The following is a 13,963-nucleotide window of genomic DNA, read 5'->3' on the forward strand; positions in this document are numbered from 1 at the left end:
ATTGCTGATATATTTAATGATTAGCAAAGATTCTCATATCCTCATACTTAGAACAAGCTCGACATTTCCATAGACCAGCCCAAAGTTTATACAGTGCACTCTTTGTTGTTCTACTGATCAAAGCATATTGGTTATAGGACAAAATGTGCATTTCAGCAATGCAACAATTCATTGTCTGGGAGGTGCAACTATGACATTTTCCAATTCATGGATTATTTAGGGAACCTGGAGCTATGGTCATACAGCATTTCTTAATGTTAAAGTATAACAGCCCCAATTCTAGACAACTTTAACTGCTGGGCAGTGAAAAATAATGGATAAACATGTATTTTTCCAAGTGAAAAATAAAGTGTATACTTAATACAGCAATATATCAGTTCTATTTTTGTGTGCCTATTAACAAAACCAGCCAAAAGGGAAAAAAAAGTAAAACATGGTAGGGTGTAATGTGTAGGGAGTAGGAACACCATGAGAGCAATGAAACAGCATCATAAATGTAAAGCACAATTTCCATTTTCCATTATCACGCCTTGTTTCTCATAACCCACAGCCTAGTTTAAGGCTGTGAGGTAGTCGGGTTGTGGATGGAATAGTTTTACAGTACTTTATTTAACACTTTAATTCAATTTTAATTATTTAATGTATATAAATAAACATGTAGAAGGTTATAAGTTTTAACAGCAGTGTTCTAACATTTTTGTGGGTTACTTCATTTACTTTTCCTTGGTCGTGAAGTAACCTGCCTTGCCTTGTCTGGCAATTGATAAAGAATAAATGAAGTGAGGAGAAAGGTAGAAGTTGTTCTAATAGCTTGTGCTAATAGCAATGTGGTAGCTCTCTAAAGGACTAATATGTAATATTGACATAAAATGTTTAAAATGGCCACTGCAATTCAGATTCAAAATATTGGCGAGTTGTCTGTTCCAGTCCCCTGAGACAAAATTATTGTCTAATGACACTATGACTGAATTTATTGAGGATGCTAGCTAGCTACCTAGCAAATTTGAGTTACTGCCTAAAGGAGAAAAAAGTATCAAGCACATTAGCTAGCAGTGGTTTAAAAATACAACTCCTGCACTCTTTGTTTACCAATATTCACACATTTAAAGTGTCTTTGTCAATATATAGTTAATTAACATTACAGTTCATGTATTTAATATCATAGAAAGATGATATCATATGATATCTAATGGCAGTGGCAAGCAAAAAAGCAGCAGCTATCAAGAACAGGTGATGGTGCTCAGCTTGAACAAAACCTGCCATCAGGAGGTCCTAATATGCATAACATTAATACAAGGTTGAAAACCCTTAGAATTCTATGAGGCTCTCACAGAGAAATTAAATGAGTCATCTGAAGAAGCAACGGTTGGGGCACTTGGGCTAGCATAGCAGGGAGAGCACTGCCAGCACTGCTTGATGTTCACCCTGAAATATGGAGCTGCACATCAGTGCTGAAGATATTACTTCAGCAGCGTTTCAGATGGGTTCCAGGCCCTGAATCCCAGCGCCTACTCCTGAGTCATCGCTGAGAGAGAAACTGGAGAATACAAGTATGTTTTCTGCCAGGCTGCACTTTTTGGTGAGTCAGACATAGCCCATAGTTTTCCCAAGGGGATGCAGCAAGAATGAACAATGTCACATGGGCTCATTTGTGCCGACATCCCTTGAACAAGCCCTGACAGAAGCCAAAGGACCTGAGGCAGTTCTCTGTCCGATCTCTTCACCACTTCAGGCATTGGTGGTTACTCCGGCTTCTGTAAACTGGGTTACGGCCAGTAGACCTAGACATACCTTTTAGTTATTACACACAATTAATGTTACTGTTACTTTATTATTACTGTTACATTACTGTTTGCACTCTTTGCGTCACTAGGTTATATGACATATAGAAGGGCCATGGCAGTGCACGTGTACATGAGTGTGCATCACTAGCTCTGCAGAATTCTGGTCTGCAGGTTAAGGGACATGGAGCTACTTGCACCTGTGCCTAAGTTTAGTTGGAGTAGTGCAGGATGCAAGAGTCTGGCAGCACAGGCTGTATGTGCTGTGTTATCTGTGTGCTTGTTTGCTAATAAAAGCAAAAATAATGGAATCACCTCTCTTAAGCTGTGTGTGCTTCTTCCATGGGTACAGCCTACTGAAGTCAAAATGGTTGCTGTATTCTCAAGCTATCTTAGTTAAAGATGAGAGAAGACATATTTCAAATCTGGAAAAATTAAGAAATGGCAATTATGTGGCAGAATGGCAGAATGTCAGACATAATTGTTTTTACACTAACACCACTACTTCTTAGTCTCCCATTTCATCTGAGCATAGGTACTGGGACTGATGAACAGAACTACAGTATATTAAAGTATGAAAATATATGTGGATGCACATTTGAATATATATTTTTATTTTCAAATTCTACGTCATGTCTTTTTAGTAGGTGACATAATGTAAAGCTGAGCAACTTCTGCACGTCAGCATTTCCTTTTCCACAAAAAGAAGGTCATCCAGCATCCTGTTATACAGGATATGGAAACTCAATGCTAAATGTGACTGCTTGAGGGATCTCATTCTCATTGTCTCGGCCTCCTGTTTAGGATGGAGGTGTAAATTCTAAAACAATGCATTTGGATAATAATTTTGAAATCATTTGGATTATTTGGATGAAAACGCATAACGCTTTATACATTTAGACATTGTATGGCTCCATTATACTGTTTTATACTCTGAATGTTATTACAGAAATTAAGTTGGCGAGGGGGGGCAATTTAAAGAAATCAGTCAGTGAGATTTGCAATCAATGTCCAAGGTGTGGCTGGATGTTTGTGAGCATATACATATGTGACTTTTTACCAGATCTTAATACTCTTAACAAAATAATAGCTATTATATAATCTAATGTGATATGAATTAATATCACACTAAGGTGACAGAATTACATCACTCTCCGTGACTCTTGACACTATTTATGCTCTATGTATTACTCATTGCTAGTTGTAGCACCCTTAGGGGTCTGTTGCATTGCAGGAGGCTGTTTGTATGGTGTGGGGGGCTCTAAGCATAGTAGGCCAGGGTTTACGTGGTCTGTGCCATCCATTCTGCTCTGTGGTGCAGGTGTGTTGTAGGGGGTTGGAGACACAACCTGGATGGACACCCCAGATTGACCATGCTGATCAGCTTCTTCAACAAAGTCAGCCAGTTCTGATCCAACTGCAAAACAACACAGATACACAAAGTTAAGAGTCATGCAAACCTAAAAATAAAAGTTATTTAAGGTGGAAGATACTCAGTCCTTGTTCCCTGAAGGCCAGTTTCTGCGGATTTTCCACCCTGCCTTTGTCTAGGGTTCAAGGACATAGTAGCAGGACACTGTATTCAGTATATAACGTCACAGTAATCATTCCAGCGCAACCATTTAGCCTTGAGGAGCCATAAACAGAAAGTTGCTCCACCAGCTACTCTGAGCAACATGGACGTAAACCAGAAAGTATCAATAAGAAGCAGGCAAGAAGGAAAAGTGACAGGCAGCAAAAGAGCAGAAGTGAGTTTGAGAGTGAAGAGAGTGAAGATCTGTGATGCTGCGAGAAAATTCCACAAAAGAATAAGAAATTAAATACTTGTCAAAGAGGTGCATTATAAAGTGGGAGAAGTATGTCTATTACTAAGCCTCAAAGCTGCCTTTGTCTCAGCTACAGTAACCAATGAGGAGGCTGATAAATGAGGAGAGGTTAGTTGTGCTGGTGGTATTGGATGGCACAAAACACTGCACCTGCATCTGCCATCTTCAATCTAGACTGTCATGTACGTTTTGTCTACTAAAAGATTTCAAATGCCGGTCATCTATTTTGTCTATAATGACTATCTGTAATAGTCTTAAAATGTTATAATTAAAATGATCAGTTGGTATGTATGAAAAATTATATTAAAGCTTAGTACTGTAGTATATCACATTATGGTATTAGTATAAGATAATACTATGTCTCTCGACTCAGTCAGGTCATTTGTCATCTGATTATTGAGAATATGTAGTCACAGTGGTCAATCTAGTACAAGCACATAGATTGTGGAGACAAGAACAGAGAATTGTTCGACAAGATGCTGTGTTTTCACCAGCTACTCAGCAACAGTGAAGTAAACAAAACAAAACAAAACAAAAAAAAACTGGTAACAGTCACAGAGGTGGAAAAAGGAACAGACAGCGAAAAGAGCAGAAATGCAGTTGAGAGAGAAGAGCCATGATGCCAGGAGAAAGAGATGGAGAAAAATCACGCCAAAGAATAGGAAATGAAATAAATGTCAAAGAGGTGCATTATATAGAGGGGAGAAGTGTGCCTATTACTAAGTCTCAGAGCTGCCTTTGTTTTGGCCTCTGATCTGACAGCGGTGATACAGCAATATGGCTATTTGTTTACTGTGGCCTTCGTCCTTTCTGCTAGTTTCAGCCCATTAGGCCAAAAGAACACCACCAGGCAGAAAACACAAACTGCTACTGTAGCAGCTTTTGCTCCAGCAAGGTTGGCCCCTCTGTAAAGCATGCATTCTCTCACTAACACCCTTCATAGTAAGAGAGTTATACCATTTTGTCAATGCTTGAATCAGACAGGTGTGAAAAGATAAACAAGTTGCCCATACCAGACCTACGGCAGAATGTTAGTTCAGTAGTCTTGACCCCACATGCACTGTGCATGTGTTGGGATGGGTGGGGGTTATGGTGGACTGGTCTTTGCATAGAAGCTCCACATTATTGGTCAGTGCTTTTCAGTATGTGGAAAAGGTTTTGTGCATATGTGCTCATGTGACCTGTGACTTGGGTAGAATTATCATTAGTCTGAGTGTGTGTTTACGCCCATGCTGGAAAAATGCCAGTGCCCTGGAGCAGTTTGTATCTGGCCCTCACTACCCAGCTGTCTTCCCATCACAGGGCAAATTTCTCTGCCATTTTATGTTAGTGGATGCTGTTGTTGTTGTTTTGCCCTTAGAGGAAACTTTGGAGAAAAGTAGTAGTATTTGGGGCATTTGGCTAGATATAAGAAAGTTGTGCTGATTATCTTTACTTCAGAATATTTCTTCTGCAGTCACATCATCAATAAACACCAGTAACAGCCATATCTGCCCATGGCCCCAGTTTCACAGATGAACACGTATGTCTATGAGCGATTCCTTGTTTTCACTCCAAAATGTCCTCTTTCCATCACTCTGATACACATTCATCTCCATCTCAACTATCACAAGATTTTGATCATTTTAAAGGCTCTTAAATGTACTTTTGAGGTCTTTCTGTTTTTAAGACTTATGTTGATCTAAATTTATATTTATGTAGAAAACAGTTGAATTTGACACAACTGACATGCTGGCATGATTTAATCTGGCTTTTCAGCCTTATCATGAACTGCTTTTCTGTGAAATGGGAAACCCCATAACAATCAGGGAGAACCTTGAACTGCTGACCGTGCAGATGGGAGAGGGGGGCTCTTCCAGCAGGCTCTGTCCTTATATCCCTCAGTGTCATCAGTACCAGTTATTCATTATCTCTGGCCGGAGGCCCACTAATGTCAGCCTGATGCCCCTTAAACATTTCCACCTTGTCGTCTTTGTAGCCTGCATGTTTTTGTTCTTTTGTAAAGACCAATATGATATTGAACTTTCATAATATCTAAGTTGCTTTTGTAGCAATAATTCACCTTGCATTGTTGCATAATACTTCATGAAATTGGTTGTGATTGCCATTCTATTGGCATAGAATTGATCTTACGTTACAATACATCTACTATACATGACTGTAAGGTGTTGGCCTTATATACTATGAGCATCAGCATCCCTTTGCATGCTGGATTTTTATGCATTTAAAAAACAGTCAAATGTGTTAGATATGTGTGGTCATCTAGCTATTAGTCAAAAAGCCTTGCATGTCACATTTATTTCTTTTGATAAAGGGCTGCTTAAAAAGAATAGTCACCAGTGGGCAGATTGCTGCCTGCACAGAATATCTTTTATACTTTATAGTGTGGTGCAAAATGAGTTGGCTTACAGCCTGTTGTCTTAGACCTTCTCAGACATCATGATGCTATGTTTGTTCACCTTTCCTCTTTGTTGTTCTGTTGAAAAGAGAACAACCACCTCGTTAACAAGAATGTGATGTTGGACTTTTTAAGCTGACCACAAAACTAGTTTTAACACGGCAAACTGATATTGGGTTAGGTCAACATACATATGGGAAAGTCCACTTTCTCTTGCCTGGTGGTGAGATGTGACTATAATGTAAGTTTGACTCTTTGCTCTTTTCAGTAAAGCTTCTTCTTGCTTTATAGTTGACTCGTGTTATTGAATTTACCATGACAGAAGCAGTGTAATTTCAAAGTTTCAGTTTCCCATCAACTAGAACATTAACACTGCCATGATTCAAATATAAAATGGGAAGTGGGAATCTTCTAACCCACCATACACCCCACTGTCACAATGCCCACCACTTCCCACTGCCCCGCCTGCCCATTTTTTTTATCTTGTTTTGACAACAAGGAAAACTGCATCTAGATTAAACTGAACTCAGTTCTGGAATCCATAGTGCTGCAATGCAGTGACATGTAGCTGGCATACAACTGTCCAATTACATTTGGTCTTCTAATTTGGAAAGCATTTGTATTTGTAACATAGTTCTCATGATAAGGACGTGCACACCCTCACATTAAAACTCCTGGTCATTGTTCCATAGAGAGTGCACTGTGCTGGAGAACAGTGGAGCAGCAAAACAGACTGCAGGTATATACACACACACACACACACACTTACACACCACTCACTCTCTCTCTCTCTCTCTCTCTCTCTCTCTCTCTCTCTCTCTCTCTCTCTCTCTCTTTCTCTGCCTCTAATAACTGTGTTGTCTATCCTTGTCCTCCTGTATGCCTCTATGGCTCTCACATCAACTCTTTCAATGCTTTTTACCACATCTGATTTATCTATAAGTGTTTCCACATTAAAACAGTCAGCTCTCTGTGAGTGTGTAGGCATGCAATGGTGAATGTGGGAAGACAGAGAGAAACGGGGCAGAGAGAGTCTGCCCATGTGATTTCTGCCATTTTCTTGGCTTATTTGTCTCATACACAAGATCAATGCCATTCATTGTGTGCGTGTGCATGTGTGTGTGTGTGTGTGTGTGTGTGTGTGTGTGTGTGTGTGTGTGTGTGTGTGTGTGTGTGTGTGTGTGTATGTGTGTGTGTGGACACAAAAGCCAATTCACTGAATAACTGTGGTAGGAATGAGTACATATGTGCGTGTCTCTAACCTCTGCTCTCTTGCTGTGCCCAAAACTCTTGAACTGTTTTGGTTATGTCTTGATTTTCCTCTCGAAGCTCTCTTTGCCACTGTCTCAACTCCTGTACATCTGGATGCACTCGAACCTACACACACACACACACACACACACACACACATGCACATATACATTATTTAAATAAATGTGAACATACAAAGAAAAACAGTTTGTTTATTTCTTGTACTATAGACGACCTTTCAGATAAAAGCCTTTAGTGATATATTGAGCTAGAACAAACATTTGCAAAGTTAGAAGCCAATAAAGGTACTTTGTACAGCTGATATGATTTAGACAACAATTATTTTGTGCATTATTACCATGAGCTACTTTGCAAACAGCTGACCAACACTAACTCCCTGCCTGTTCACTGGTACCACTAATGAATAGATGCTACTGCTGGTCAGGTGGAAGAGAAATCTAATATGATCCACAGAACCAATACAGAGACAATTTTTTTTCTCTCTCTCTCTCTCTCTCTCTCTCTCTCTCGCTCTCTCTATTCTACAAGACATTACAGAGAGCTGCAGAGACTGAATGACATATAATCTCCAACCCCTCCTCCCTTCTTCGTCACCTACAGCCCCATGATTCTCTGACCGCACTCTCTCTCATCTCTCTCTCCTGTTCTGAATCTGGGTCTGTTATATAAGGAGTGTTCTGGTGGTAGTGTCAGAAAGCAGCCTCAATTCCAACAGTAACCATGGCAGATACCATACACATGGAAATTAGGGGTAGGAAGGTCAGACAGAGTGAAAAGGAGAGATGCGTGATGTTGGGGGTCGTCTTAGTGTTGGTGCATCGATTGTGTGTGAGTGGCAGAGAGAATGAGAGTGAAATGTGTGCCCATGACTGGATGTGTTCAGAATGACATTAGTGTGTGTTTGTGTGCTCGCATGCGTATTTGTGTGTATCTAATCTAAAAAAGATTGAAAAAGACAAACTGAAAGGAAAATAGAAAGCATCAGAGTGAAATATATAGGGCCAAGAAAGGTTGCGGATTTCTATTTATGCAATTCAGCATCTCTATTTTGGCCATTTAGCATTCATTCTTGTGGATCAAAATATATGATTTATTCATAGTGTATGGTTTCTTTAATGTCTGAGCATCATTTGTGAATATCTGATGAGGGATATGAATTGTCAGGGAGTGCTGTGAGTTCTGCTTGTCATGGAGAAGAGCAAACGAAATGCAATAACAAACAACTGAAGCATAGTTAGTGTACATATATGAACCCTATGTATCTAAATCCTACTGCTATATTCTCTCAAAACAAGTGAGACCTTATACCAGCAGAACAAGCACACAGGGAACGCACACGTGCACTTATGCATGAACACCTGCACAGAGGTGTGCAGGTGAGTGCGATAACAGCCAGGGGCCACAATGTGAGCCCTGTCCAAAGGGAAAGAGATGGGGAGACACAGGAGGTTCAGAGGATGTATACACACAGTTTCCCACATCCCATAGCAGAAGTGATGACTTGTCTTTCTGTTTGTAACATGCAGCTTCCTTTCTTTTCCATATTCTTTGACCTTTCCAAATTCGTCCACCTTAACCAACCTTTTCTCACCAATCCCCCCTACGTGATTTTACATGACTTTCAAAACCACTTTGAGACTGCCACTCATTCTCTTTAGCCTTTGACTCCCTGGGGGAAGGAAGCTGCAGTCAGTTCACTCAGAGAGCAGGAGAGAGAGAGACACTCAGATAGGGAGAGACAGAGGGAGACACAAGCAGAGAGACAGCGAACCGCTGCTGCCACCTTGCTGTTAATCATATTGTACCACACATAAATGCAGCATACAGTGATTGTTTTTTATGCTATTCCAAACATACATTAGGGTCTTGCACTAATTTATGAAAAGAAAAGGCAAACAAGATCTGTTTTTGTGTGTGTGTGATTAATGCCTCATCTGTTTTGCTGTGATTAAGCCAGGCTCTTTACAGCTAAAGCCAGCCACCCCTGCTGCCTCTGGGGTAGGAGTCTAAATTTATCCAAGAACAGAACTCTGCATATCACACACACAGGAAGACAGGAATTAACACAGCATTACTGATGACATAACCACTACAAATGATAAGCACAACTGTAAAAATACCTACTCACAGAAAGGAGAGAGAGAGAGAGAGAGAGAGAGAGAGAGAGAGAGAGAGAGAGTAAAACAGTAATTGTTATATTGTTATTCTGATGGTGGTTTGGCAACACCTGTTAAAATAGATTGTTGAACCTGAAAAACCCCCAGGTGCTTTTCATACTTCTTTTTTTCCCTAAAATGTTAAGTCTTGTCATATTGCTTTGTGTACATTTACGAAACCCATCATTAATTTAACTGGGCTAAATTACTTTAGTCTAAATTACTTTAGTAGTTTATACAATAATGCATATGACCAGCTGTACTCTTTTGCTGCAAATTGCTGCAAGCATTACAGACCAAGACCATTACAAAGTCTTGGTTCAGAACACCATCAACACTTCTAGTAGTAGTGTAGTGTTTTTTCCGTTGCTTAGGCAGTGTATTAAAAAGATAATTACTCACACAGAGGTGACAGTATTGCTTACAAACTTTACAACATAAAACATAATGAGTAAACTGAATAGTAACAAAATGCAGGGTCTCCTGAGACTGAGCTTCACCTTGTAGCCCCTCCAGAAGGCTTGGATGAGAAGTGCAGCCTGATCAGCTGTCAGCAACAGTGAGAGAGGGATGGGTGGCCTTGGACTGAAAGGGAAAGAAAAAGAAAGAAACATGATGCTCCTTTATTTGAAGGACAACAAAGGTCAGCTTACATCAGGGTTGAGGTAAATTCACAGGGTTCATGGTTAAATCAGTTCAGAAGATTAGTTAAATAAGTATTTTTTAAAAATGCTTAATGATACTTAAAGTTTGAAGAGATATTAAAACTTGAAAATATTGAACCTAATTTAACGAACTAAAATGGAAATTAAACTTTCACTGGCACCATGCATCTAGTGAACACACCCATTCTCCAGGTGTAAAATGGAAAGACAAGTTCAAATATGTGTGTTGTCTCACACTCACTGTGTGCTGAGCCAATCTTGGACAAAGGGAATCTTATAAAAGTCCAGATGAGTAAGGCCAGTCCTTCGTGGATTCTTACTGACAGTGAGAAAAAAAATTAAAGAGAAATGGCAAAGTAATGATGTTGAAAATAATGTGCGAGGTTAAAAGATTGCAAAACGCATTCCACAAACTCACTTATACAGCCATTCGGTTAGGAAGTCGCAGCCATTAAATGCACTTCTTTTCCTCTGTTAAGATATTGCATAGGACATAGTAGTTACACCATTAAGTCTGAGATCAATCCAATAAGTTGTATTGTGCAATCCGGAGGCCTTGAGAGATCTGACCTCCATGCAGTGGTGTTTCTGAGCTTCTCTCAGCATGGCCTCTAAACCAGGTAGCAGCACAGGGAACACAGTCCTTTCCAGATAGTGAGTACTGGCGCCTATGAAGTAATTATACATTTAAACATATATAGTAAATAATTACAGTTACTAATTGGTTTACTATATAGTTACTAATTAGTATTGTATATAGTTATAATATAGTATATAGTTAAGTCTGAGAGACTCGCAAGCGCCTTTAAATAATAATAATAATAATAATAATAATAATAATAATAATAATAATAATAATAATAATAATACGTTTAACTTATATAGCGCCTTTCACAGATACAAGGTTCCTTTACAATAACAACAAAGACAGAGAGAGGAAAAAAACATTAACTAACACTTTCAACACATTAATTAACAACTATGAATAGGAAGAAATGGTATGAGAAACGTTGAGAAAAGAGGTATGTTTTCATTTGTGATTTGAAAGAAGGAAGTTAAGAGCAGAGAAGGAGAGATTGAGGTAGGGTGTTCTACCTCAATGGAGCCATAACATTAAAGGATCTGCTTCCTACAGAGACCAATCTAAACTTGGGGATGGAAAGGAGACCTGCATCAGAAGACCAAAGTGTACAGGTGGGGCAGTATGAGTGTAGGAGTTCAGCTAGGTAGGGAGGTGCAAGATTGTGCAGAGCTTTGAATGTACGGAGGAGGACTTTATACTGAATCCATTCGGGGACAGGGAGCCAGTGTAGCTGATATAGAATACGGGTGATGTGAGTTGATTTTCTAACATGTAGGAGAAATCTTGCAGCTGAATTTTGAACATATTTAAGTGAACAGATGGTTTGTTTGGGATGCCAATGAAGAGAGAGTTGCAGTAATCAAGATAGGAGGTGATGAAATTGTGAACCAGAGTCTCAGCGTCTGGTTTGGAGAGCATGGGCCTAAGTCTAATGATATTACAGAGATGAAAAATGCATTTTTAACCAATTACTTAATGTGGGGTTCAAAGAGAGTGAGAAGTCAAAAAGTACACCAACTTGTGCTTCCAGGCGTCACTTTCTGTCATTTATTCTATTATTAAATTCCTTGTTTCTCCTTGATTCCCATACCTTGCTCCTGCTTCAAACATGTCACAGTATTAAAAAATAACTGCTCACACATTAGAGTGTTCTATGGTTTCTAAATTGTTGGGCCAAACCATGTAGGGGGAAATTTTTTATTGTAATTTTTATAACCAATATTGCGATTGCGATTAAAGTTATGATAGGTATCTATCTTAAGGGTCCACATAGTAACAGACATACCATAAGCATAATTACAAGCTTATGTTGTTCATAGATGAACAGAATTAAATGAAATAATTAATTTGCTATTGCTGTTTATTTAAATAGATCAATTAGAACTACTGTGATGATAGACTAAAAAAGTAGTGAAAGAAAAAAGAAAAGCATAGAAAGATGACTCCTGTGAGACTTGTTTAGCAGTGCAGTGAGTAAATGCATAGCTACCAAGTTCCTGAAGAACCTTTAAACCTTAGTAAGCAAGTATACAGTGTAATCGGTAACATAAATGTTTTAAATGATAAACATTTTCCCCTGTCATATTCCAAATACATAACAAAAAATAACTGATTTTGAAAATAAGATTTGGTCATAAATACTATGTACAGGTAAAATTCACCTTATGTCCTTTCTTAGGTGTACTGTAGACACCTGGCAATCAGTGACCCGGGAAATCTTAAGGATTTGATTAATATGTGTATGGACATTAGGAATGAGCAAATTAGTTTGGCCTACTGTTTGGTAAAATAATAATATTATAGTTGTGGAAATCAGAGGAAACTCACAAAAAATGACAGGGCAGCGGTAGCTCTGTGGTTACAGTACTTGATGTGTAATTAGAAGGTTGCTTGTTCAAGCCACACTGCTGCCAAGTTGACGCTGTTGGGCACCTGAGCAAGACCCTTAACCCTCAAGTTGTACTCAGTCATAATTATAAAAGGATAAAAGCACCAGATAAATATAAACTGACACATGATCACAGATGCTGTACATACAGCATTTCAAGCACACCTCAACAAAAGGAAGGATAGAGAATAGCAGGCCTTTGACTTCCTATTTTGTTTTATTGTTATTCTGCATGCATAAAGCTAAAAAGTGAAAATATTCCTTACATCTTATATTTTAATAAAGGGATATTCATTTGAAGGGATTTTAGGAAAATGGGCTGTATAAGAAGTGTAATGTTTATAGGAAATGTGAGCCACACTTACACTGCTGCAGCTCTAGAAGAGGGCTAGGACATATGGCTTCAGGATGCTGCTCATCACAGAGAGGATGTTCCTGTAAAACGCAGGGAGATAGGAGGTGACAGGGTCAAAAAGCAGGCTACTTGCAAATGCCCACAAAGTTATCAAAAAGAAAGGTAAATATTGCATGTAACCTATAGACTATAGAACTTTCTGTTCAAGTAATAATGTACTATTAATTTACTGAGTTTAATTTACAGTAAGTGACGAATGATTTTAAGAATATATTTAACCTAACCTAGGTAGTGAAGGTAAATGCAATAGTCCTATAGCTAAATGTTTTTTTTTTCCAAATTAAAGTAACAGTGAGAATCGTTTTAAAGTGAGAACCAATCGTTTAAAGCACCACAAAAAGAACTTAGAAATCGTCACACGCAGAGATTAGCTCGCTAGTTATGGGCTTCTCACCGTCTGCATAAAAACTGGAGTTTCCTTGCTCCCGTCGATTTTGAGGAATGTTGACCCGACTTCACTAACGCTACAGTTCTCGCCGGAGGGTGCAGGTAACCGGGCGCCGTATGAATTCATGAGTAACAGTGATTGACCGGTTTCTCTTATGGAATAAAGTGCAAAGCGAAATATTGTGTTGTCACTGTATGCCCGTATTTCTATTCATCCTCGAACATTTGTTCCCATAAAATCGTCTTAGAGCTGATCAACTTAGCCATGACAGCGGTAACGTTACTATGGTCACGAGGAGTTTACTCTTGTATCCAAGGAAGTTCATTTTAAGCGTTTCCGGTGTTTCATGCCAAATGGGTCGTATAAAATCTGACACGACAAACGCAAATTAACCGCAAGGCTGCTACCAGGTTATGTAAATATTTTCCTTTTCACGCCACTGTATACACTAAATACTCAGCATTGGGCTGGGATACACGTGCTAAAAATGTTTGCGATGTACAGCACTAAGCATGAAACAAACTGTCCAGATGCTATTTTTTTCACTGCAGTGCCACCCAGTTTTTCAGCATCGCAGATTTACTATGGACC

The 13,963-nt window shown here is 39.0% G+C and overlaps 1 protein-coding gene across 5 annotated transcripts; it reads right to left on the reverse strand.

The window, feature by feature from the left end:
- Positions 1–104: 104 nt before the first annotated feature.
- Positions 105–13,909, reverse strand: iqck (IQ motif containing K). Of its 5 annotated transcripts, none has more exons than XR_014122758.1 (10): positions 13,379–13,909; positions 12,935–13,004; positions 10,669–10,766; positions 10,517–10,569; positions 10,340–10,417; positions 9,934–10,018; positions 7,268–7,382; positions 3,131–3,198; positions 2,097–2,206; positions 105–1,781 (listed from the first exon to the last, which is right to left on the reverse strand). XR_014122758.1 is itself a non-coding variant. In XM_081711053.1 (9 exons), exons 1-9 carry the CDS (start codon positions 13,496–13,498, stop codon positions 2,201–2,203), a joined length of 756 nt encoding a protein of 251 aa, XP_081567179.1. In that variant the 5' UTR covers positions 13,499–13,909; the 3' UTR covers positions 105–2,200. The 5 variants fall into 5 exon arrangements, 3 of the variants coding, with proteins under 3 accessions (XP_081567179.1, XP_026862391.2, XP_026862393.2); XR_014122757.1 differs by having other exon boundaries at positions 3,068–3,198; XM_081711053.1 differs by having other exon boundaries at positions 105–2,206; positions 3,068–3,198.
- Positions 13,910–13,963: the final 54 nt, after the last annotated feature.

Source organism: Electrophorus electricus, chromosome 3, assembly GCF_041902795.1.
Source record: "Electrophorus electricus isolate QZ-2024a chromosome 3, ASM4190279v1, whole genome shotgun sequence".
In the NCBI taxonomy this organism is placed as follows: domain Eukaryota; kingdom Metazoa; phylum Chordata; class Actinopteri; order Gymnotiformes; family Gymnotidae; genus Electrophorus; species Electrophorus electricus.